Raw genomic sequence first — 26,952 nt, 5'->3', positions numbered from 1 at the left:
GGCGCAGGTGCGTGTAATGATGGTGGCAGGTGTGAGTAATGATGACACAACTGGCGGCGTCGAGCGGGAGTAAACTTGACAGTGGTCATCTGAAGTAACCAAAAAGGCAACTACATGTCATCTGACAAAATCCCCCTTCCCAAAACGTAAAAGTTACCAAAATTCTGTTAGTTTACTGGAACTTTGAAAGTTTCCAGTAATACTCTATACCCTCCCTTCGCAACCGTACGACCATGTTAGCACACCGCAGCAGCAGCCTAAAATTATTCAGCACTATGGATAGCTCTTAACCACTGCAATATTCATTCAATGCTCCAAAGAGCTTAGCAGTGCTTTGTGTTTCTTTCTTTGAAGACACTGTGGTGAACAGTGAGTGGTTGTTGTTGGCAACCATTTCAGTCAGGCAGGCAGTCATTCAGGGAGTCATTCAGGAAGTCAGACAGTTGTTCAGGCAGACAGTTGTTCAGGCAGTCAGTCGTTCCCGCAGTCAGTCAGGCAATCAGTCAGGCAGTCAGTCTGGCAGGCAGTTGTTCAGGCAGTCAGGCTGTCACGCCTGCTCCCTCTCTGGCGCTCAAGGGCACCAGGCTGCCCATCATTACGCACACCTGTCACCATAATTACGTGCATCAGAGCTCATTGGACTCACCTGGACTCCTTCACTTTGTTGATTGCCCCTTCTATATCTATCTGTTCCTCAGTTTGTTCCCTGTGTCAGCATTATTGTCGTTGTGTTTTTTGCCCTGTCCAGACGCTGCCCTTGTTTGTTTCTTGACCGTTGTTTATTAAATGTTCACTCCCTGTACTTGCTTCTCGTCTCCCAGCACCTGTCCTCACACAGTCAGTCAGGCTGTCAGTCAGGCAGGCAGAGAGCAAGGAAATACAGTACAGTGGATGACAAATAAATACGAGAGAGATTTTTGATTTTCTCTTTATTATTTTTCCTGATTGGAAAGAAATCGCAGGGTCAATATTTTCATTAATCACATTACATGACATGATGCACCAAAATGTTACTCTATCTGTTTACAGGAATACACTGAATAGAACACAAGGTTTCACAATGGATACACAACTGACGTTTCGCCCATTGCACTTACAACAGTGAATGACTTGAGTTAGACTTTTTCTGGATTTTTTTGTTGTTGCATTTTCAATTAGCTTTTTCCTCTTATTTCAATCTCTTTTTAAAAAACGGATCATTTCTCATCAACTTTGAAACCTCCCGATAGAATTATAATAGAATGCCTGGATAAACTTTTACCATGGAGGTATTTCTCCTTGTTTTACAAACACAATATGTATAGAAACTCTACACAGACCGAATATGTATCTGAATACAAGTTTATTCCAATGTTGCCAAAAGTCAATACGAGCCAGCCAGATACACTATGCATATTTCATAATTATATTCATAATCATGATATTTAATCATAATAAATATTATTTTATACACAAAAGCACAAAAGTTGGCAGCAAGTACGGTGTGGGAATGCACAAGACGACCGTACTATGAACTATGAACTCAAATGCTGTACAGAAGAATCCATCTGTATTTACAGTGAGAATGTGTGTTTGTGTGTCTGTCTGTCTGTCTGTCCATTTGGACGGCTACAGTCAGTGAAGGCTGTCTGGTCTCATGCTTCTCTTATCGACCACAATGTCTCCATAAAGATGGTGAGCATGCAGCTATCTATACCAAGGTCCCTCTTTGGATTCACCCTGCAGAATCTCATTTATATTATTACCGTGAGATAACACATTTGTTTTACCTCTCCTTGAAATCTATAACACATATCCCATTGGTGTCATATTTCTGTCTTTACATACCAGTCAGACTTGTGCTTTAATTATAACATACCCTGATTGGATGAATGATTGACTTGGGCTCAGCAGAATGTTGAGTTTCTCTGACCTGATTGACAGTACTGTGGTACCCTCTAGACTAGCCTTGGATATGGAAGGTTCAGTGGTCCACTGATTGAGTTCTAAAGTTTGCGACGAGTTCCAGACTGTTCATTTAAGGGCGAATCCTAACTTCAACTTAAAATGCAATGCATGACTAAGTGGAGATTAGGATTTCTCCCATTTGTTCCTCCAACTACTAATGATACCTTGAAATGTTGTTCTTTGTATGCAACTTTTAGTGGCTTCAAAGCACATCAAGTTGTTTCCCTCATCATCTATTACTACATGATGCCATTCCTAATGCAGTGAGACATAAGGAACCATTCTATTTGTTGGACAGTGATCAACCAATCAGATACCTGAAATGAATCCTCCACCCTTCAGGTGATACACTGACTGCCGATGCGCACACTGACTGACATTTTACAATGAGAATTTCTGACCAACCGCATCACAGGTTTGTATAGCAGCACGGACTGGACAGCTGAACACGCCATGGCACAGTTGGGCCCTGGTCAAGCCACACACACCAGGACTGAATGAGAGCATACAAACAGCCGGACAAAGCTAAGCAAATCATGCTTCAAGCAATAAGATGGTGGACATTCATGACTGACAGTCTACACAGTCAACCCTTTGGCAACAAGTCCCCCCATATGGGGAGTAATGGGGTACTATAAAACATGCCACAAAAATAAAAGTCTAGATTCAATAGTTAAATATTCAGATCCATAAATACAATTAGCGAAGTACAAATATGTTCATAACTGTTTTTGATGTCTTTCAGATCACAATTTTGTTGGATTCTAGTGAATAACATTGGTCATTATGGTATTCAACTTTTTTTTTTGTCTGTTCCAGTTTCAAAATGAATCATTGCATAGAACATTTGAAATGATGATTGCTTCCAGCTACTCCTACATGTGTGTCTGTTTGCTTGATTGCATTTATGTCTCTGTATGAGTAAGTGTAAACAGAGATTTAGGTGCGTATGTGTAGTTATGCAACTCTCTCTGACATATTGCTGATGTTTATCAACATGTTTCAGATATTCCCATCCATGAATTTAAACAACATTAACACCATTGTGCTGTAAATCATTTTATGCATGCGATTGCTTTTAAAAATCAACCAGCAAATTAAAATGTAAGATAATAAATAAGAAAACAATAGACCATAAAATATAAATAGATTTACCAAACAAAAACATAAAAACAGAAGTCACATGAATATAAATTAATAAAAACACAAATTAATAATTTACATTATCAGTGTTCTCGATAGATTTATGTACATACAATAGTATACAGTTGTGCAAAACGAAATTAAGAAAGGTATGATATGGACGTTTCAAAACATATGAGGTATACAAGTAAAAAATATGTACCGAATAAGGCTCTTCTTTTCAGAAAAATATCAGGCAAAAATGATAAGAAATTAAACAAGATGAAAATACTTTTTATATATATATATATAAAAAAAATCCCAAAGTGCTCTGGGATTGACAAGTGATGGCTAAAAGACAGCCATGGTTATGCTTGCTTGCGTTCCATCTGGTCCTCTCTCCTGTGTGGATCTCACACAGTATTGGTGGCCACACTGGTAGCTTCTCCTCTCTTTATCCTACTCGTCTAGTAATGTCTGGTGAACCCTCTTCTGGACGTAGTGGTGAAAAAGTGTTAAGAAGATATGGGTTTCTTTTTTTATTATTATTGTGCGTGCATTCCAGTGTCCACATGTACATGTTGCATTCTGTAGACATATCACAACATGTGGAGGAGAAATAAAAACATTCAAAGAAAGAGTCATCGTTCCCTGGAATGTAGAGATCCTAGAAACCAACCATTCAAGGGGTTCATAACCAGGGCATTGTTTGTTTGTTTGTTTGTCTGTCGCCGTTTGTTTGTCTTGGCTTCTCCAGTGTAGTAGTTAGTGTCATAGTTGGCAAAGAGGTCTCTTTGGTACTAGTAAAATCTATGAGCTGTGTATCCATCTCCCTCCTCCATTGTGTTATAATGGTGATATTGTTATAAGGCCCTCTGACCACAAAAGTGTGGAGTCATGAATGATTCTGGTCAGATGTGGACTCCTCAGAGTCTGCATTACAAATGCCACCCTATTCCCTATATAGTGCACTACTTTTGACCAGATGTGACATTTCCTTCTACAATGGCTCCCATCTGGCCTTGTCTTAGAATCACAGAACCACAGCGAGTGATGGGAGAACTCTGATGAATCTGTGTGCTCTCCAAGATGACAGAGATTCAGGTGAAGAAGCAGCATCCTCCGTTGTTGTCCTTCTGAGCTGAGCGATGCGGAAGCCAAGCCTACGGTGTGTAGGCTCCCTGTTCTGTTCCTGGATCAGGTGTTATTTCTCTCAGTAAGCAGAGAGACAGACAGGATTGTATCTTCTCTCTTTGCTCTCTGTCTCATTCACTCTCCTACGGGAGCTGTGAGGTAGGCTCTCGTTGGCATTCTGCTGGTGCATCTGAAAACATGAAGTCAAACTTTAGTGTCTCTCACCTAGAGATCATTTCTACTGAATTTTGGGAAAACCTGGGGATTTTGGGAAAGTTACCGGAATTTTAAAACCATACGAGATCAATATACACTGAATTTATACAGTATGTGTTGCATTAGGATCCAATATGTCACAGACATTTGAATAATATGACAAACAGGCAAAATACAGTACACAGAGACAGACTGTAAAATGTGTGCATTATTGTCTCATATTTAGTGCTGAAAGATTTCAGGACATAATTTCAACTACAGGGGGAAGATGAGAGCTGTAGTACTGTACTGCTTGAAGGATAACTACCTACATGTGCACACACACCTACACACAGAGACACAAGGACACACATACACACACAATTCCATTCTCATTCCTTACACATCTCTCTCCTTACACACAGAGAGAAAAGGAGAAAGAGACAGGGATAGAGAGAGAAATAGAAAGAGACTGATAAAAAAGAAAGAGATATTGAGAGAGAGAGAAAGTAAAAAACCACAGCCAGAGATTATGCACCCTGGAGGGTTACCCAGTGGCCAACACCCTAGTGCCAGACTAATTACCATGGGAACCAATCCCACACCCTTATCCCAGTGAATTCTGTGAAAATTCTCTATAATAATACATGTTTTCTTAAACAAAGTAATATTGATATGAGATCAATGTAGTGCAGCATCTACACTTTGGAAGCTCTGCGTTTTAAAATAGAGCTATAAATACAATCTCTGCAATACGACTTATTTGAAAGGTTTGATTGTTATTTACTGAGTTTTGCTCGTCTCCTTCCCATCACAGACTAGCAACACTATATCTCCTGTGACTGTATAGTAATAGGTCACATCCACCACGAGCCGACACCTCATTAAAACAGACCACATCCCCTATCTAAGACCTCACAACTGTGACGGCCACGGTGAGTGCTTCCAGTTCCACTACTCCCCCTACATGTCACTTTGTCCCAAGCCCCTCCACCAGGGCGGTGGCAGCCAATCAGAGCCCTGCTGGGATTGTCAGTAATCCTCAGGGCTGAGTAGGTTTACCTGTTGGTCAGAGAGGCACTGAGAATGTTTTATCTCTAGATCCCTGCACTGGATCACTGGATCTCTCACCCCTACCACACACACCCCCTTCACACACACACCCCCTCACCCCCTTCACACACACACTAGAGATGTGAGGAACCCGGCGTCATGGCCTATGATATCACACCAAGAGTCAACCCAACCTAGGCAGACCCTATAATAACTACACTAGCACAATGACAGACACAGTAGTGGTCATAGGGAGAAAGCAGGGCCCAAATAGCATCATGTGATAGTCATGTGTTTTAAATGGGGTCCCAATAAAAATGCATTCAAATCTGTTGTGTTTAAAAAACAATTTTACTGTGCTGCTTTCTGTGTTAGCCCATTCTACAATGTAACGAGGGATTTTTTATAGTGTAATGAGTCATCATTCTGTGGGCCCCAGTTTGTGTGTGTGTGTGTGTGTGTGCGTGTGTGTGCGGGTGCATAAAAGGACAGTAATGCCATGGTTAGTCTGCTTATCCATAGGCACATTTTTTTGCATTTTTTTTTTTACCCCTTCTATCTCCCCAATTTCGTGGTATCCAATTGGTAGTAGTTACAGTCTTGTCTCATCGCTGCAACTCCCGTACGGACTTGGGAGAGGCGAAGGTCGAGAGCCATTCGTCCTCTGAAACACAACCCAACCTAGCCGCACTGCTTCTTGACACAACGCACATCCAACCCGGAAGCCAGCCGCACCAATGTGTTGGAGGAAACACCGTACACCTGGCGACCTGGTCAGCATGCACTGCGCCCGTCCCGCCACAGGAGTCGCTAGTGCGCAACGAGACAAGGATATCCCTGCCGGCCAAACCCTCCCTAACCCGGACGACGCTGGGCCAATTGTGCGTCGCCCCATAAACCTCCCGGTCGCGGCCAGCTGCGATAGAGCCTGGGCTCGAACCCAGAATCTCTGGTGGCACAGCTAGCACTGCGATGCAGTGCCTTAGACCACCACGCCACCCGGGAGGCCCTCCATTGGCTAATTAATAGTGCTCTGTGCCTGACCCAGTATAATGGACGTGTGTGTGGAGGAGTGAAAGGGTACACTTCCTGGACCTATCCTGGGCTCTGACCTCTGACCTCTGACCTTTCCAACAGCGGGAGAACATGGACACAGTCATTTCTGTTTACCTGACTTGACACAGCAGAGAACCAAATCAATGTAAAAGTGCTATTAAAGAGAGAAAAAAATCGAAAAATAAGAAAAATACCCCCAGCAGATCAGACAGAATATACAATCACAGTCCTTAATGAGTCATCAGTTCACTCATGCTTCAGACATGGATCTATGTTAATCTATGCAAATATCCAGCTGATACAACACTTCATCCATTCATCCACCGCAGTGTGGGGCCCAAATGGCACCCTATTCCCTACCTAGCGCACCATTTAGGGAACAGGGTGCAATTGAAGATGCAACCTCTGTATCCTTAACTGCATTAAACTTAACCTTAACTATTGATGATAGTATTAATACTTTGAGGGGTGAGTATTTAACTTCGAAAAAGATGAAAGCTATTTAAATATTTAATCTACACTCATATACATCATGAAAATATGAAGAGTACAAGGGAAGACACTTCTTTGTGGAGTGAAGTTCAGATTATCACAAATATGGTCAACATTTTTCTCCAAAGACAAGACACACCACCCCAATGTGTAAAGACATGTATTTATTTCATGAGATACTCACTGATGCTCTCAGATACCCTCCTCCTCCTTCTCCACTTCGTTGTGAAAGCGAAATGTATAAAATGCCAAAAACAGTTTCATAGATTTTTGTAGTACCAAGCCTCCAATCCCCCTCCATCGCAACTCCTCATACCCTGCAAGACAAACACAAGCTTTCCCTCACACCTGGGACTTCCACAACACACAAACAAACAAAGTGGCAACTACTTAAACCTTACATCTATGAAAAATCAAAGAAATCCATTGCATTTACCCTCCTTTCATCCGTTCACCAAAATGAAGTGAACTTCTTCCCGAGGCCAGAAATAGCTGTGTAAAAGAGATAGAGAATAGATGGGGTGAGGGGGAAAAAATATTTAGTACAGTATAGAAAGTTAGGACATTAGTCCTTTTCACAGAATATCATATTTAGTACAGTATAGAAAGTTAGTACATTAGTCCTTTTCACAGAATATTCTGTAGAAGGGGTGTATATAAAATAAAGGGTCCATTTTGTATTATGTTCAATCACTAAGAAAGAACATCAACGACTGAGGACACACACACACACACACACCATACAGAAGACAAGTAATTGTTAAACAGTAATTCCTTCCACATCAGACTCTGTAAGCATCCCAAATGGCACCGTATTCCCTATATGGTGCACTTCTTTTGACCAGGATCCATAGGTAGTGCCCTATATGGGAATAGGGTGCCATTTGGGATGCTCCAGTGTTCAGGTTCTCAGGGCTTTACCATCTCCCAGTTTCCCCGCCTGTTCAGCTGCCCCTCCCGCCCCTCCCAGGATATTGGTGAGAACATTGACACCCTCCTCTGGGGGCTGGCCTGCCGCTGCACTGCCGATCCCACCAGGCCTGCTACCTATCCCTCCAGGGGGGGTTGCTTTAGAGCCTGCAGAGGAACAACAACCGCACTGTCAGATGGCACTGTTTGGGTAGTATATACTTTTCTGTTTGGGTAGTATATACTTTTCTGTTTGGGTAGTATATACTTTTCTGTTTAGGTAGTATATACTTTTCTGTTTGGGTAGTATATACTTTTCTGTTTGGGTAGTATATACTTTTCTGTTTGGGTAGTATATACATTTCTGTTTGGGTAGTTTGTCATGTCTGTTTGGGTAGTATATACTTTTCTGTTTGGGTAGTATGTCATGTCTGTTTGGGTAGCATGCCATTCTCTGTTTGGGTAGCATGCCATTCTCTGTTTGGGTAGCATGCCATTCTCTGTTTGGGTAGCATGCCATTCTCTGTTTGGGTAGCATGCCATTCTCTGTTTGGGTAGCATGCCATTCTCTGTTTGGGTAGCATGCCATTCTCTGTTTGGGTAGCATGTCATTCTCTGTTTGGGTAGCATGCCATTCTCTGTTTGGGTAGCATGTCATTCTCTGTTTGGGTAGTATGTCATGTCTGTTTGGGTAGCATGTCATTGTTTGGGTAGCATGCCATTCTCTTTGGGTAGCATGTCATTCTCTTTGGGTAGCATGTCATTCTCTTTGCATGGCATTTCATTCTCTGTTTGGGTTTGAGAGAGTCTAAAGACAGTATTAATGCAGTGTTAGACTGCGAGAGAGGTGTCAGCTTCACCGATGCCTGTGAGGGGTGGTGTAGCTGTCTTGGGTGGCTGTGCTGCTGCTGCTGCCCCCCCAATCGTTGCTGCAGGTTTCATCCCCCCAATAGCTGCTGCAGGTGTGGCAGAAGTCATCTGTTGCAGAACAGAAAGAGTGGGGAACAAAATTGTTACTGTCCAGCTGTTCACCAAGAACTGAAAAATAAGAGGGGAAAATTACATAGGCCCAGTAATTTCATGAGTATTGCCAGGATGCAAAATTTCATTTATCATGAAATTCCAAACCCATCTCAGGTGTACTCACGGCTGTGGTTGTTGGCTGGCCTGCAGTAGGTCCGGCTGGCTGCCGGCCTTGTGCCGGAGTCTGGCCAGGTTTAGCCTGCTGTTGTGCCGGCCCTGGTCCTGCCATGGGTCCTGGCCCTGCAGTGACTGGAGTGGCCTGAGGGCCCCCGGCTATGATCTGGGAAGGCTGGCTCTGCTGTGGAGGCTGCTGCTGCTGCTGGGTACGTTGCTGCTGCTGGCCAGGTTGCTGGGCTGGTTGGCCCCCGTCTGGCCCTTGGGACCCAGGCTGTCTGCCTGAAAGGGGCTGTTGCTGCTGCCCGCCTGGACCCCCCTGGGGCTGTTGTTGCTGCCCGCCAGGACCCCCCTGGGGCTGTTGCCCCAGACCCTGCTTGGCCCCTGCAGAAGGAACCCCTTCCTGTCTCCTGGAGGACGAGCCTGGCGGCTTCTGACCCCTGCCACTGGTGCCTTCGCGGTGGTGGCCGGAGGCCGGGTCACGAGAGGAGTAGTCTCCAGAGTCCCGGTCCCGGTAGCCATCCCGGGAGAAGCGGGGTTCCGAGCCTCCCCTCTTCTGGGTGGAGGAGGATCCACGGCCCTCAGAGCGGGCGGATTGGTCTTTGGGGTGTGTTCTGGAGGAGCGGCTGGACGTCCGAGGCTCCTCACCGGAGTGGCGGGAAGAGGAGTGCCTCCCCGAGCTGCCGCCGCTGCTGCCAAGGTTACCGCGGTGGTCGCGGGATGATGAGGTGGACGAGGGGTGGCGAGGTTGGTTGTTGTACTCGTCCTGAGGCCACAGGTCGTGCTCTTCGGGAGGCTCATCATAGTCATGGTAGGTGTGCTTCACGTTGGCGCTGGTCTGTTGTCTACCAGTGGAGATGTGCCCTGCGCTCCCATGGTGTCTGGAGCGGTTGGAGCGAGCCTCCCTTGGCTTCTCAAACCAGTCCGTCTCCTCCTGACCCAGATGATAGGCTTTTTGAACAACAAATATTATCATCAGTCAGTTTACTTTTGTTTTATGATGTGTAGAGAGGAAAAGAGGAGAGAGAGACATACAGTCTGAACTGAAGCCATGCAGATGACAGACAAAAAATGGGCTCAAAGTCTCAAAAACATGGAAAGTCTTTCAAAGTCAAACAAAAAACAGCAAAATCACAAAAAATAAAAATGTTTCAGCAGGCAAAACGAAAAAAAGAAAACAGGCATATGAGGTTTCATGCATTGGGCACAACATTCACAGTCACACAACAGAAGAAGCCATCATGCTACTCTGAAGAATCTTCGCATGCAGACTCTTTCCAGCAGACAGAGGAGGTCAGGCAGTTGGTGGCATTCAGCACCAGTTACCTTCACTGTCCGACACAGCAGCGTGCTGATCGTCTACGAGATACGGGTCATCTGGCTTGTACACGTGGCTCCTGGGCAGGTCCTTCATGTGGTGTTCCTGGACATCCGGCAGGGAGTGGCTGGACCCGTACTGGTTCCTCACGTCATGGGGGTCCACTGGTACCCCTGTGCCACCTCGTCCGACCCCCACAGGCTTCCCCACGGGGCTGAGGGGGCTCTCCTCCTCTGAGTTATGGGTGCGCAGTCCAGGCCGTCCGCCACCGCCTCTCTGAGACCGCTCCATGGCTTCTCTCTCGTAGGACTTGCTCCTGGAGGAGTCCCTGGAGGAGATCTTGTCCATGCCGTAGCCAGTAGACCGGGACCACCCCGAGCCGTACATCCGGTCCTCCTCTTCCAGTGCTTCCCGGCTTCCCGGGTGGCCACCATAGTACTTCCGCTGGTCGTAGCCGCTCTTCTTCACCCCGGACCGAGACACCACGGTGCAGCTGCCGCCGGTGGAGGTGGTCATGGTATAAGAGGCCAGGTCTGACTCCACATCCCGCGCCTCCTCGATGGGGGAGAACTTGGAGATCTTCTGCTCCATGCCCTGCTTTCTGTGCTTGCTGCGCTTACCGGAGGAGACAACGGCGGGAGCCAGGTTCTTGGATGGGTGTTTCTGGGTCCCCGGGCCCCCTGGGCGTGTTGTGCTGGGGAGTTTATTATAGTCATCATAGTAATAAGAAGATCCCCCACCACCTACAGTGGTGCTGATCCGGGGGTCCACAGAGCCCTGCTGGTGGTAGCCTGTTGTGCCTGCAGAAATGTACGGGTCCACAGGCTCATTGCCGTAGCCAGTTTGGCGCACAGGGCCATTCTCACCATAGCGTCCTGCAACAGGATGTCCCAGAACGTCAACAGACGAGCATGTGTTCTCTTTGGTCAGCTCGCTGATGTCGTCGATCATGACGTAGTTCCTGGGGATGTTCTGCTCCAGGTTTGCGGTGTAGAGGCCGTCTGCAGCGTAGGCCGATGTGGGGCTGTCCACACCGTGGGTCAGGACTGGCTCCGGGGGGCGGTACTGCCCATAGGCATTGGGCATGGTGTTGGAGGTATAGACTGAGCCAAAGCCGGTGTCTGGAGCTGATGTGGCCACCGACACAGCAGAGTTACTGATCACCTCGTAGTTGGTGGGCAACTTCTGTTCCAGGTCAGCCAGGGAGGTCTGATGAGGCCTCTGGTGGACCGTGAGGATCTCAGCCTGTGGCTGGAAGGACATGCCCTGGCCAGAATATGGGCTCTGGCCTGGGTAGGGGAGGTTCTGGCCCGGGATAGAGGGGTTGGGAGGCTGGAAACCCTGGTGGCAATGCTGCTGCATGCCCACGTCTGTCGGGTAGGAAGGCTGGCCGTAGCCCCCGTGGGCTGGGTAGCTTGGCTGGGTCTGGTAGCCTGGGCCTTGGGGTGGGTGGGGCTGGAAGGTGCCTGGCTGGGGCTGGGAGGCTGTAGGGTATTGAGGGGGCTGGAAACCGATCTGTTGGTAAGCAGCGGTTGGCTGCTGTGTGGGCGTGGGCTGGCTCTGTGGGTACTGATAGGCCATGTAGGAGGAGGTGGGCGGGTACTGGGAGGCTGGGCCGAGGTCGTTGGGGAACTGGCTCAGCGGCGCCGTGCTGGGCCTCGTCAGCAGACCATTACCGTCGAATGTTCCCGTGGCCGCCACCATCCTCAGGTTATTGAGCTCGGTGTCTGACATGTAGTCGCGGGCGTCACCCATGCAGCGCATGTAGGCCAGCTCCCTCCTCTCCCTCTCCTTCACCAGGGTCTCCTTGCGCTGATGGATGCCCAGTTCCAGGTACCGCAGCTTGGCGTCAATCTCCTTCTCCTCCTCCTCTAGCTCCTGCTGCTGCTTGCGGAGCTTGGTGGACTCTTGCTCCACGGCCTTCAGCTCGCTCAGCAGGCCGGCCTTGGTGACCCCCTGGGCGGGCCTGGGCAGCACCCTCTGGGGCTGCATCCCCGGAGAGCTGCTGTACATGTGGGACATGGCTGGGGTGACGATGGGGAGAGGGCTCTCCTCTGGAGGCGGGCTGGGCAGGGTCCTCTTCACCTTTCTCATCAGAGAGTTCTGCTGCTGCTGCAGGGTGGCCATCTGGAGAGAGAGGCAGAGAAACACCATCAGGATAACACTCACATAACATTGAACAGAATGCCTGCATGGAAATCAGACTAACTGCACTAAAGAAGACTAGTCCAGTCCCCTATTCTAATCATTATACCTCGATTCCCCTATTCTAATCATTATACCTTGATACTTTAATTTCTATAGCTTAATTCAGAAAATGGCAATGTTATAGACTAATTTAGCATCAATGTAGCATATTCCTGCAATAAAATGACCTAGTGGCCTCATGCATGGAATGTTATTAATATTTGTCATAATTTCATAATTAATAAACATTATTTTAAAAAACAGTTTGTTATATTTCAGTCTGCTGTGATGTATATAAAGTGTAATTTTGGGATGTAAACTCAAAATGGAATACATTTCTCTATATCTGACATGGTACAGATGTCTTCTTTACTTTAAGCCTATTACCATGTGTGAGGTGTATACTTTCGCTTTAGTAGATTTGTTTAAGACTACCAAGAACACTCTGTGTGACCCCGACTTAGCTCACTGCAGTAAATTTAAGGTAAAATGTATACATTATATGTTTAGATTTGTTTGGGTCCATTCAACAATACTTTCGTCATAAATAATATGTTTGTTATTAAAATGTACTCTGCAAAAGATGAGTGCTACAACCATGAAGAATGATGTCCAAGTGAGAGAGAATGGGCAACTTGGGCGCAATTCTCAGCATAAATAACTAATATGAATCATTTTTAGAGCATTAGAAGATTCTAATCATAACACGTTATCATAAAAAAAACTAAAATGTCCTTCATCCTGATCACTTATCTCAAAACGTATGCCAACAACAAACTAAGAGCAATGATAAACATTCAAACATGGCTAGATTTCTTCTTTCTACTTACAGTTTAGGAGTTGTGTAGACCCATAGTGAATGTATTAAGTATCCGTGAGAATGCCATTATATTCAAATATTGATGTATGGCCAGCACAAATAAAACAAGAGATATATGTAAAAATCCTCTTATGATTCCTATTCCTGTTCATCGGACAGCCCTCACACTGAGTACAGAAGGATCTGACTTTACTTTGACCAGCTGCTAACATGCCGGAAGACAGCAGGGCTGTACCAGGATGCCTCCACATTATGTCTCCCCCTGGCATTTCTAAGGGCTTTGCCAGATATAGCAGGGAAAGAATAAAGGAGAAAGAGAGGAATGGGGTGTGTGTGTGCGCGTGCATGTGTGTACGTGTACGTGCGCGTATGTGTGAGAGAGAGAGAGACGGAGAGAAAAAGCAGACTGAAAAGGCAAAGGAGAAAAAAGAAAGGGATATCAGAGAAAGCTATGGAGTGAGAAAAAGAGAGGATGGTATAATGGAGTAGAGGGGAAGCTTGCCTGGTGCCTAACATGGACAGCTGCTCTCCTGAGAACATTCTGTTGCGTCCTTTGATGCCAAACCCTGTGTGATGCATCTGTGCTCTCACACAAGACTATCTAGTCTATTCAGTATCACACTCTCTTCATATCAGGTCAGATTATGATTTACTGTTTGTTAATGTGAAAGTTATTGAAGTGAAATAGAAACAGTAATAATGTAACTCATTAAATACCTGACTGTTGGAGAGGGCCTGCTGATGGTAAGGGGAGAACCTGTTCTTGGCAGGGTCTTCTGAGGTGGGACTGAGGGGTTTGGGGTCCGACATGGAGCGCTGCACACTCTTGATAGGTCTGGGGAGGCTCTGGTGACGCTGAGGAGACTCTGCAGTGAAAGCTTTCTGTTGGGGCGTGACGTGCGCCTTGTTGAGCTTCTCCTGGGAGGCGAAGGTGGTTTCCAGCATCCGATGGGGCGACAGCGGGGACACAGGGGAGTACAGCACCTGGGGAGACTTGGGGGGATGGCGAGATGGGGACTCGTTCTGCTGCTGGCTTTGGTAGTTGATATCCAGAGGGTCGGGTTTCCTCCTTTCGAACTTAGCCACCCCTTGGGGAGGAGGTGGGGTGGAGCCCACCATCTGCATAGAGGTGGAATATGGGCTGATGGTGGTGGGGACGCTGAGCTGAGGGGCCACCACCCCCTGAGACTGGGCCTCCGGTTCTGTCTGACATGCCAAGCTCTCACCCTTATGAGTCCTCTCTGGGGCAGAGATGTAGTGAAGCAGCTCCACCTTATTTGTTTCAGCCGCAGTGATGTGGATTGCAGGTGAGATCCTGCCCAACTGGTCAGCCTCAGTCTGGCATGAGGAGTCGTTGTTGGTCTGAATGGCTATGCTAGAGGAGGACACTTTGGCGGTTCCATCGGATTTGACCTCGCTGCTAGAGTCTGAATGTTTGGATAAGCGCGATCTCCTGCGCCTAACCGGTTGCTCCCAAGCTGCCTGATCCTCGTCGTCTGTCTGGACGCTGCAGTCGGCGATCCGTCTGGTTCTCCTGCCCCTGCGGTTCATGTACCTGTCCTCACCCTCTTCATCGTCCGTCTGCACGCAGCTATCTGCAATCCTCCTCACCAGCTCCTCCTCTGATCCATCCCTAAGACGAGGCATAGAGTTTTGCTTCTTCATGATCCTGGACCCCAACTGATTCTCACTGTTTCTCAAGGACATCTCAGAGGCAGAGCTTGGTATGGGCCTTGGGGTTACCACTGCTTGGACCCCCTGCCCTTCCATGTGGGGTTGCCAGAACTGTACACTTTGGCCGTCCTGTTGAATCACCCTACCACTCTGGTCACAGATGATGAAACCTTGAGGAGTTCCTCCTCCTCCTCCTCCGACTACTACCCCTTGTATGGCACCTTGAGGGGTTCCTCCTCCAACTACTACCCCTTGTATGGCACCTTGAGGGGTTATTCCTCCGACTACTACCCCTTGTATGGCACCTTGAGTGGAAGTGGCTGCAGCAGATGCTGCTGCGGATGCAGCGGCTGCCTCGGCTGCTGCGGCCGATGCCGCCACTACTGCAGTCTTCTGCCTCTTCTGCTCCTCCAACTGCTGCTGGAGCTGCTGCTGCAGCGACTGGATCTGGTCCAGTTGCATCCTCTGCTGGGCTAGCTGTTCCCTCTGCATGACCAGCTGGGTCTCCCTCTCTGATTGTTGCTGATGCAGGACATGCTGTTTGATGGTGTGCAGCTCCTGAATCTCGCGCTGCACCAGCATTTGTTCTTTCTCCCTGTGCCTCTGGAGCTCCATGCGGTCTCGCTCCAGTTCCTCATGCAGGCGCATCTGCCGAAGTTTCTCCAGCTCCACACGCTCTCGTTCCATCTGCAGCATCTGCTCCTGTTGCTGTCTCAAACGCTCCTCTATCTTTTCCAGCTCTGGGTCAACCGAAGTGGCGATGGTGGTGCTGGCTGCTGCAGTAGAAGCAGTCTGGCGAGTGGTCTGCAGATGGGGCTGCACTAGAGCCTGTGGATCAGGCTGAGTTATAGGCTGGGACTGGGTTTGAAATGAAGCTTGAGTTTCTATTTGTTGTTGCATTTGTTGCTGTATTTGTTGCTGTATTTGTTGCTGCATTTGTTGCTGCATTTGGACTTGCATATGAGTTTGAGTATGGGGGTGCGTCGTAACATTCTGTGCTTGTATTTGAATTTGGGGGGTCTGTTGGTTTGCAGGGACTACTGCAGACTGAATTGGCATTGCAGTAGTTTGTCCACCCATATGAGAAATTGGCTGGGCCAGTGGTAAGGTTGCAGCCGTGTGCACAGAGACGGCTGCAGAAGGCTTCCCAAGGTAGACAGGAGCTTCTTGGGTGGAGGTGCTCATGGCAGGCACACTTCCAGGAACACCAGCCGTTGTAGGGAACTGGTTGGGAGGAGGGTAACCATAATGTCCCTGTGTGGACAGAGGCATCTTTGGGGTCATATGAGGCAACCTGGTGAGGCTTGCCAGTGGTACAGCGGTCACGCCTGCAGGGTAAGGTCGGTATATTCCTTGTGGCATGGGTTGCAGAACAGAGGAGGGCTGGGTGGTTATTGGCAAGGTAGAGGCTATTGGGGTGTTGATGGTGGAATATGTCATACCGTCAGCTCCTCTCATTGCAGATGGATATAAGGCCCGTATGCTTGCTTGTCTGGCATTGATCAGATTGGTTAGGGCTTGGCCGTGTGCAGTGGGCCTCCCATCAGGGCCATAGAGTAGGTTGGCTCGGATTGATGCTAAGCTTTGCTGTAGGTTGAGCCTGGCTGCAGGCCCTGCTCCACTTCCAGAACCATACTGCATCATCTCAGGGTTGCTGTACCGTTGACCGAACTGGTCCATAGAGTTCAGAGCTGCACACATTCGGCTGATCTCCCTGGCAGTGGTGGCACTATACTGTGCCAGGTTGGCGTCCGGTAAACCTGCCTGACCATAGCCGTAGTCTTGGTTGATGTTGGACATGGAGCCGTACCTTCGCAGGGGCAAGGGAGGACCTGCAGCATCTCCTTGATGACGTAAGTCTGTGTAGGATCCGTATTGTGCACCCATGCCAAGATATCCTCCTTCATAGGCCTGATTCATGGTGCTCAGATCCACTGCCAGGTCCCCAGAGTCAGTCCTCTGATAGTACTGAAGACCTGTATTAGACAGGTTGGTGTCAGACATGGAAGGTTGAAGCCTGCCTCCAGGGGGTATAGGGTATAGAGGGACTCCCTGCATCGGTTTACGCTCCTCTGGTGCTCCTTGCATGCTTGCTGTCTGGTAGCCATTATTACCAGGTGGTGGTTGTTGTTGCTGTTGTTGTGGCTGTTGTTTCTGCTGCTGTTGGCCTACACTGTAGTGTGGTGCAGGAAGAGTGACTTGGGAAGATTCAGTGGTAGAATTTTTCTGAGTTAAGTTACCTGCACAGCTACCAGCAAAGGGTAGCTTGTAAACAACGTCACAACAAGCCACTTGGTTCTCTGGTTTCTGTATCTGTCCACCAGTGAGATCCAGGACCTGGGGAGGAAGAGGAGGCTCTTTGACCAGCTGAGTCACAGTGGCCATCTGAGAGGCATTGCTATCTTCCAGTTGGACCATCATGACATGGGGCTTTCCCGTGGACAGGTTGATAACTGTGGGCTTGTTCTTCAACTCCAAGGCAAGCCCACTCTGACCATAGTCATGATGATTGTTAGAGGGAGGTAGAACTATAGACGCTGGCTGGGACGGCATGGGAGATACTCTAGGAATCACACTGACCACAGGCTGGGCACTGCCACTGCTCGTCTGGCTAACCACCAGGTCTTTCTTCAGCAACAGCGGCTGGACCTGGTTCGCTAGGTTATAGCGAGCAAAGGAAGACTGCTGGTGCTGCTGGAGCTGCTGCTCGAGGAGCTGTTGTTGCTGTAGGAGCTTCTGCTGCTGCATCTGGAGCTGCTGCTGCTGGATGCCCAGGTCCTCCAGACACGCATCAATCTTAGGAATGGACGGGTCAGTAATGGGTGGCTTAGTTTGTGTTAGACACATTGCTGACCCAACGCCTTGCCCCAGATCCATACGGTTCTGCAGGGGATCTCCGTAAATCACTGGATGCCCCTTCGGCTGAGATATAAACATGGAGGCTGCCACGGTGACACTAACTGTTGTTGGAGTGGACGCCGAAACGTGTGGCTGCTCTTGTGCATTCAGGTTCACGGCAGCATTCAGTGGCTGCACCGATTTGTGATGGTTGGGGTGTTGTTCAGCATCGAGGGAATACCTTCTTGTATCAGTTGCCAGAGATGTTAGATCCATGCCCTGGTCTGTCATGATGATTGGGGCGGCCTTCATTGGTGCTCTCAGGTCCACTACAGATGCAGGTCCAGTCGGACGCATTTGCATTTGGCCCTGCTCTACGACCCTAGAGGTACCTGGGACATTGGAGATCCTACATAGGGAGATATTTTCCATTGATATTGACCCACGACTGTATGTGGTAGCTGTGGTTGTCATTGTCATGCTTAAACCAATATTAACCCTCTCTGCATTTTGGGGCCTCTGTAAACCATGTTGTTGGGATTGTTGAGATAGATGCATTTGTGGGGACGTTGGAGAGCTTGTTGAAGGAATATATTGCTGATACATGGGTTGATGGATAGCCTGTGTTGGCGAGGACAGGGGAGAAGTGGAGGAGTTTACAGTCAGAGGCCTGGCAGGACTGGTGGTGGTCTCAGTGCCCAGCGTTATCCCCATTACTGGTGAGTCGGAGGAGGACTGTTGTCTTGCAAGGCGTGGCGATGCTGTTCTTCGAGGCATCTGGGCTCCATGTTGTTGCGGTGGTACTGGGGAGGTGGCGCCACCAGCGCCAGGCTGAGAATGTTGTGGGGACACCCCAGGCCCTGTAGGTCGTAGGGACAGGGAATGAGTGGGACTCTGTGAGGGAGAGGGGGAAGGGGAAACAGGAGGACTGGGGCCTTTGAAATAGGAGAAGAGGGAGGATGCGATGGAGGGCGCTCCAGAGTCAGGAGGAGGCGCCCCCTGTGCTGGTCCCTGAGGACCTGGTCTTCCAGCCACTGGGGGGATAACACCCCCTATTTTGGTAGTCTGCGTCCTCATCCGGTCTTGGGTTTCTTTCGATAGATGCTGTGTCACACTGATTCCTGGTGGGACCCCTTTTCCAGCCCCACGTGTGTCGTTTGAGGAGAAGGAAACAGGTGCAGAGATTTGTGTGGGGCTGGAGCCAGGGGTTAGAGGTGCTTCAGTGCCTAGATGTTGTTTGCTGCTAGGCTGAGGTGCCCCAACCGGTTGCCTTTGCCGACTTCCTTGTTGTTGGCCTGGCCTTTCTGGCTGTCTCTGCTGCTGCTGCAGCATCTCTGCTTTCCTCATAATTTCTTCATACACCTCCTCTGCACTTTTCAGTGTCTTGTCCAACGGTGAAGTGGCAGTATGTTTTTCAGTGGGGGAGTAGAGAGACATGAAGGTGGGTAGGTTGTGGTGGCTTCCTGACTTGTAGAGCTTGGAGCCCATCATTTCAAAGCCCTCTGCCTCTGAGTCCATGGAAGGGGAATACTCGGAGCAGGAGGATCTGTGGAGCTCCTCCATCTCTGCTGCCTGTCTCAACTCCTCTGTCGGGGATGCATCCTCGATGGGCGAGAGGTTGCTGGGGGGAGTCTTGGATCTCTCTCGACGTCGCTGGGCCCTTAGCTCCTCTTTGTCCCTCTTGGTTTTCCTGGCTGTACTGCGGATCCTCTGCAGGTCCAGATCTCTCATCTTCTCCTGCTCTCTCAGAAGCTCCTCTTCCTCTCTCAGCTCGTCTTCCTCGGATGAGTCCTCGATGGTGGGCAGGAGTGGGCCGTGGGAGCGGTGGCGAGCCTTCCTCTGCTGCTTGGCTTCCTCCAGTCTCTGCCTGCGGCTGGGGCTGCTGTCACTGTCATCCTCCATGGAGGACACGGAGGTAGGGGACGTGCCAGATGTGTAACTGGGAGTTGTGGCAGGGAGGGTGGATGAATACTCCCCCCTCGACCGCTCCTCTGGTGATCCAGTCAGACTCTCCATCTCCAGCTCTGGCTCTCTGAGGTCATGCTCTGAGTTGTTCAGCTCAATGGTCTTAAACCGCCGCAGGCCTCCTTGGGAAGCCATCATACCTTCATCGTCTTCGCCATCTACCCCCTTGGTGTCCTCCTCAAAACTACTGGAATGGTGGGTGAGGCTGCGTCGTTTCTCCTTCCCCAAATCCTTTTTGTTTTTAGTTTTCTGGTAGCCGTATCCTTCCTCCTCCTCTTCCTCCTCATCCTCGTCAGCGCTCATTTCCATGATCTGCCTCCTCATGAACTCCTCATCTGTCATTTCTTTATGGGACTTCTTCTGCCTGGGCGGTAAGGGGGACAAACCACTCTCGCTGCTGTCCTCCACATAGTCGTGGCGCAGCTTGGAGCTGAGATCGTCCGACACCTCCCCGTCAGAGTTGTTCTCCCCGCCCTGGTCTGTAGCGGTCTTGGACTTGGACTCTAGCAGTGGCCGCATGGAGCTCTCTAGCTTAGTGATCTCAGAGGGGCTGGAGAGGCTACGTTCACTCAGCTTTAACCCCGGATCTTCACGGATATGGCCTGTGATCTCGCCCACGGAGCCGGAGATCCCATCTGAGGAGTATCCCGTGTCACTGAGGCTCTGTGTGCTGGACTTGTTGGAATCCTAAAGGAAAGAGAGAAAAAAGAGAGACAAGTCAGAGGCCAGTATTAGCATCAGTCCTGTTGCCCCCTGACTTAATTCATTTCTGTAGCAAAAAGTCTATTACAGGCAACAGTGCACCCTTTCTTTCCTATCGTTTCACCTAACTCATCGGCAGAGTTACTTTTATGGGCATTTGTTTCACAGATGATAGGGGTTAGAATAAAAGCACTGGAGTTTCTACAGGCTGTATTACTATTCTGGCAAGACATGAGAATAATTATATTGTAAATAATTCAGTCATCAAAGCACAGGCAAATACAGTTGAAGTCGGAAGTTTACATGCACTTAGGTTGGAGTCATTAAAACTCGTTTTTCAACAACTCCACAAATTTCTTGTAAACAAACTATAGTTTTGGCAAGTCGGTTAGGACATCTACTTTGTGCATGACACAAGTAACTCTTCCAACAATTGTTTACAGACAGATTATTTCATTTATAATTCACTGTATCACAATTCCAGTGGGTCAGAAGTTTACATACACTAAGTTGACTGTGCCTTTAAACAGCTTGGAAAATTCCAGAAAATTATGTCATGGCTTTAGAAGCCTCTGATAGGCTAATTGACACCATTTGAGTCAATTGGAGGTGTACCTGTGGATGTATTTCAAGGCCTACCTTCAAACTCAGTGCCTCTTTGCTTGACATCATAGGAAAATCAAAAGAAATCAGCCAAGACCTCCACAAATTGTAGACCTCCACAAGTATGGTTCATCCTTGCGAGCAATTTCCAAACGCCTGAAGGTACCACATTCATCTGTACAAACAATAGCACGCAAGTATAAACACCATGGGACCACGCAGCCGTCATACCACTCAGGAAGGAGACGCGTTCTGTCTCCTAGAGATGAACGTACTTTGGTGCGAAAGTGCAAATCAATCCCAGAACAGCAGCAAAGGATCTTGTGAAGATGCTGGAGGAAACAGGTACAAAAGTATCTATATCCACAGTAAAACGAGTCCTATTTCAACATAGCCTGAAAGGCCGCTCAGCAAGGAAGAACCCACTGCTCCAAAACCGCCATAAAAAAGTCAGACTACAGTTTGCAACTGCACATGGGGACAAAGATCGTACTTTTTGGAGAAATGTTCTCTGGTCTGATGAAACAAAAATAGCACTGTTTGGCCATAATGACCATCGTTATGTTTGGAGGAAAAAGGGGGAGGCTTGCAAGCCGAAGAACACCATCCCAACCGTGAAGCACGGGGGTGGCAGCATCATGTTGTGGGGTTGCTTTGCTGCAGGAGGGACTGGTGCACTTCACAAAATAGATGGCATCATGAGGAAGGAAAATTATGTGGACACATTTAAGCAACATCTCAAGACATCAGTCAGGAAGTTAAAGCTTGGTCACAAATGGGTCTTCCAAATGGACAATGACCAGAAGCATACTTCCAAAGTTGTGGCAAAATGGCTTAAGGACAACAAAGTCAAGGTATTAGCGTGGCCATCACAAAGCCCTGACCTCAATCCTATAGAAGATTTGTGTGCAGAACTGAAAAAGCGTGTGTGAGCAAGGAGGCCTACAAACCTGACTCAGTTACACCAGCTCTGTCAGAGGAATGGGCCAAAATTCACCCAACTTATTGTGGGAAGCTTGTGGAAAGCTACCCGAAACGTTTGACCCAAGTTAAAACAATTTAAAGGCAATGCTACCAAATACTAATTGAGTGTATGTAAACTTCTCACTCACTGGGAATGTGATGAAAGAAATAAAAGCTGGGAAAAAAACATTTCTCTCTACTATTATTCTGACATTTCACATTCTTAAAATAAAGTGGTGATCCTAACTGACCTAAGACAGGGAATTCTTACTAGGATTAAATGTCAGGAATTGTGAAAAACTGAGTTTAAATATATTTGGCTAAGGTGTATGTAAACTTCTGACTTCAACTGTATATAACAGATAATGTAATTAACGTTATTAAAGCTCATGCAACTCTTAACAGATAATGTAATGAACGTTATTAAAGCACAGGCAACAATTACAGGTAATGAAATGCACACAAATATGACTATAAAAAGGTTAAGATAAAAAGTGACAAAAACATCAAAACGAAAAACAACAATAAAACGCAAAGAAAAACATGATATTTTGGTTACATGCTCGTGTAATTAAATGTGCAATGAAGTCTCTGCCATTGTTGAAGAATGATGAATGATGGTAAAAATAAACAAGCTGATCATAATATAATGATTAAGAAAAAAAAAAGTGCATTGCATGTTAGCTAATAACACTGATTAGTCATGATTACAATATCAGACAGGGATGACTATAATGCAGATCATACAGGCTTAACATTATGATTGAACTAATAAAAACATGAAGAAAACATACTAAAGGTGATGCATGGTAAATGGCTGATGCTTGGGGATAGAGATGACAAGGAGAAGGGGGATGAGAATGATATGCTATAATGATCATAGAGTATGACGATTACTAAAATTAGGTAAATTAAATTCTGGTGGTAAATCAAGAAGAATAACGGTGGTGAAGACGCTGAAGTTGCAAAGTTGCAGGGGGCTCACGTCATGGTGTTTTGACTTCTGTGAATCTTCAACGGGTTTCTTCTTTTCATCTTTTGATGTGGTGATGGCTTCAGGTGCTCCCTTTTTGGGCGAGGCTTTGGCTTCATTTTCCTTATGAGTTTTGGGGACGACTTTAGTTTTATCCTGGCCCTGCTGCTGTTTGGGTTTAGGTTGAGTTGATGCACTCTTAGCAGGAGAGGGTGCACCCTTGGTAGGGGTGGATGCAACTTTAACAGGGGAGGGCTGGGCAGAACCCTTGCTCTGGGCAGTGAGTCCTGTCTGTTTGGCAGGGGAGGGTGAGCACTTGTTAGGGATGTATGCTGTTTTAGCAGAGGACAGTGCACCCTTGGCTGGGGAGGGCTGGGCAGGACCCTTGCTCTGGGCAGTGGGTCCTATCTGTTTGGCAAGGGAGGGTGTGCCCTTGGCAGGGGTGGATGCTGTTTTAGTGGGGGAGGGTGCACCCTTGGCAGGGGAGGGCTGGGCTGTTTTAGCAGGGGAGTGTGCACTCTTACCTGGGGAGGGTTGTACCTTGGCAGGGGAGGGTTGGGCAGGCCCCTTGCTCTGTTTGGCAGAGGAGAAAGGAGGGCCACTTACTTGGGCACCCAGTGGTTTTTGTTGCTGTTGAGGATCAGTGGGTCGTAGCCCTGCCTGCTGATTGGGCCCTCTCTGCTGAGGCTGTTGATGATTGGCTGGAGCTGAGTGCAGTGGGGATCCCATTGGCTGAGGAACAGGAAGTGGAGCGTCTCCCAGGGCCCCAGACAAAGCTCTCTGGGTCTGGCAGTTCAGGCAGAGCCATTCTTTATTCTGAAACACAGACAGAACAAAAAGAGGCCTTTAGAAAACTGCAAGGTACAGGATTGTATCAAAACAAACATTGTCTGTTAACTGCAAACTGAAGATTATTCTATAATGATCATTCAAAAAGGGACAATAACAATGTCAGTCAAAGAACATTTACAGTCAAGAATCAATTAATAAAACATAAAGTCAGGAAGAAACATTCAACAAACAGCCCCACAAATACCACAGTGACACATAATGTGATAGAAGTGGGATGGTGGGAGCTGAGAAGAGGTGCCTTACTTGCCCAACAAGGTGAGTCTGCTTGAGTAACATTAAGATAAGACAGGACAGGAATAGTACTACCGTTGTCTGCACTACCGCGGTCTGCACTACCAGCTGTCTGCACTACCGTTGTCTGCACCACCGCTGCGCTCACAGCAGCACTTAAAAATTAAGCATGTCCTCTTAACTGAAATAATATAAAAACACAACTCTCCAATAAATCAGCTGTCTCGTAGAAGGTTTAAGCCGCTAATTTACACCAGTGCTACATCCCAAATAGCACCCTATTCCCTATATAGTGCACTATATAGAGAATACAGTGGCATTTCGGACACCACTATTTTTCTTTCATCTGGAACAGTCATTCTGATTCCCATGTAAAATAGACTTTTGAGTGACCCATAATATATGTACACTGCTCCAAAAAAATAAAGGGAACATTTAAATAACACAATGTAACTCCAAGTCAATCACACTTCTGTGAAATCAAACTGTCCACTTAGGAAGCAACACTGATTGACAATAAATTTCACATGCTGTTGTGCAAATGGAATAGACAACAGGTGGAAATTATAGGCAATTAGCAAGACACCCCCAAAAAGGAGTGGTTCTGCAGGTGGGGACCACAGACCACTTCTCAGTTCCTATGCTTCCTGGCTGATGTTTTGGTCACTTTTGAATGCTGGCGGTGCTTTCACTCTAGTGGTAGCATGAGACGGAGTCTACAACCCACACAAGTGGCTCAGGTAGTGCAGCTCATCCAGGATGGGACATCAATGCGAGCTGTGGCAAGAAGGTTTGCTGTGTCTGTCAGCGTATTGTCCAGAGCATGGAGGCGCTACCAGGTTACAGGCCAGTACATCAGGAGACGTGGAGGAGGCCGTAGGAGGGCAACAACCCAGCAGCAGGACCACTACCTCCACCTTTGTGCAAGGAGGAGCAGGAGAAGCACTTCCAGAGCCCTGCAAGTTCCTGCAAGAGGAAGGCATTGATGCTATGGACTGGCCCGCCCGTTCCCCAGACCTGAATCCAATTGAGCACATCTGGGACATCATGTCTCGCTCCATCCACCAACGCCACGTTGCACTACAGACTGTCCAGGCTTTGGCGGATGCTTTAGTCCAGGTCTGGGAGGAGATCCTTCAGGAGACCATCCGCCACCTCATCAGGAGCATGCCCAGGCGTTGTAGGGAGGTCATACAGGCACGTGGAGGCCACACACACTACTGAGCCTCATTTTGACTTGTTTTAAGGACATTACATCAAAGTTGGATCAGCCTGTAGTGTGGTTTTCCACTTTCATTTTGAGTATGACTCCAAATCCAAACCGCCATGGGTTGATAAATTGGATTTCCATTGATTATTTTTGTGTGATTTTGTTGTCAGCACATTCAACTATGTAAAGAAAAAAGTATTTAATAAGAGTATTTCTTTCATTCAGATCTAGGATGTGTTGTTTAAGTGTTCCCTTTATTTTTTTGAGCAGCATATATCACCCATAATATTTTTGGAGGATAGAAATACTCAGCATTTTTGAAAAATATTTCTCTCTCTCATGGCTAACTACCAGGAAGTTTAAAAAGACAGGCTGAGTGGGCAGGAAGCTTATATTAATGAGCTTGCCTTGACTGACAGCTCTTTGAAACGCATATGTCAAGCAACTTGGATGCAGTGAGCAGTAAAATCATCTCAAGCAAATTTGGTGATACACAAAGCAATGATGTACATTTTTTTTAATACATATCCCGTTTAGCATGTCTCTTGTGATGCGGTTCACAGCAGCACTGATGGATGTGTTGACAGAACTGCGTCAGAGTTTTGGATGACCCTTGTCCCTATTTTGTTCCATGCTGGCTGAAGACCAAGCTAGCCAGTAATTAGTTAACACCAGACACAGATGAAAGGGGAAATATAAGTATCTTTGCCATAGATGAATAGTGTAAACTATTATATTTGCTGACACCCTACAGTCAGATTTTGGCACCAGTAGAGTAGCTACACTATATATACAAATGTATGTGGAAATTAGTGGATTCAGCTACTTCAGCCACACCCTTTGCTGTATAAAATCAAGCACACAGCAATGAAATCTCCAGAGACAAACATTGGCAGTAGAATGGCCTTACTGAAGAGTTCAGTGACTTTCAACTCAGCCGCGAAGTGGTAGGCCACACCAGCTCACAGAACGGGACTGTCGAGTGCTGAAGCATGTAGCGCGTAAAAATCGTCTGTCCTCAGTTGCAACACTCACTACCGAGCTCCAAACTGCCCCTGGAAGCAACTTCAGCACAATAACTATTTGTCGGGAGCTTCATGAAATGGATTGGCCGAGCAGTCGCACACAAGCCTAAGATCACCATGCGCAATGCCAAGCATTGGCTGGAGGGGTGTATAGCTTGCCGCCATTGGACTCTGGAGCAGTGGAAACGCGTTCTCTGGAGTGATGAATCATGCTTCACCATCTGGCAGTCTGATGGATGAATCTGGGTTTGGCGGATGCCAGGAAAACGCTACCTGCCCCAATGCATGATGCCAACTGTAAAGTTTAGTGGAGGAGGAATAATGGTCTGGGGCTGTTTTTCATGGTTTAGGCTGTGACCCTTAGTTCCAGTAAAGGGAAATCTCTTAACGCTACATCATATGACATTCTAGATGATTCTGTGCTTCCAAATGTGTGGCAACAGTTTGGGGAAGGCCCTTTCCTGTTTCAGCATGACTATCCCCCTGACCACAAAGCAAGGTCCATACAGAAATGGTTTGTTGACATCGGTGTGGAAGAACTGACCT

The 26,952-nt window shown here is 47.5% G+C and overlaps 1 protein-coding gene across 1 annotated transcript in view; it reads right to left on the bottom strand.

The window, feature by feature from the left end:
- Positions 1–912: 912 nt before the first annotated feature.
- LOC115151179 (protein bassoon) overlaps positions 913–26,952 on the bottom strand; it is a 221,791-nt gene continuing 195,751 nt past the window's right edge. The window contains exons 5-13 of the mRNA XM_029695189.1: positions 23,101–23,904; positions 14,088–20,534; positions 10,372–12,490; positions 9,056–9,996; positions 8,769–8,886; positions 7,921–8,076; positions 7,436–7,491; positions 7,184–7,316; positions 913–4,393 (exon numbers count right to left, since the gene is read on the bottom strand). Of these exons, the coding sequence (XP_029551049.1) occupies positions 7,451–7,491; positions 7,921–8,076; positions 8,769–8,886; positions 9,056–9,996; positions 10,372–12,490; positions 14,088–20,534; positions 23,101–23,904 (10,626 nt within the window). The 3' untranslated portion in view covers positions 913–4,393; positions 7,184–7,316; positions 7,436–7,450. The remainder of the gene's footprint in view (positions 4,394–7,183; positions 7,317–7,435; positions 7,492–7,920; positions 8,077–8,768; positions 8,887–9,055; positions 9,997–10,371; positions 12,491–14,087; positions 20,535–23,100; positions 23,905–26,952) is intronic.

This window comes from Salmo trutta, chromosome 16 (assembly GCF_901001165.1).
Source record: "Salmo trutta chromosome 16, fSalTru1.1, whole genome shotgun sequence".
Taxonomy (NCBI): Eukaryota; Metazoa; Chordata; class Actinopteri; order Salmoniformes; family Salmonidae; genus Salmo; species Salmo trutta.
This window is presented reverse-complemented; position numbering and strand designations above follow the sequence as displayed.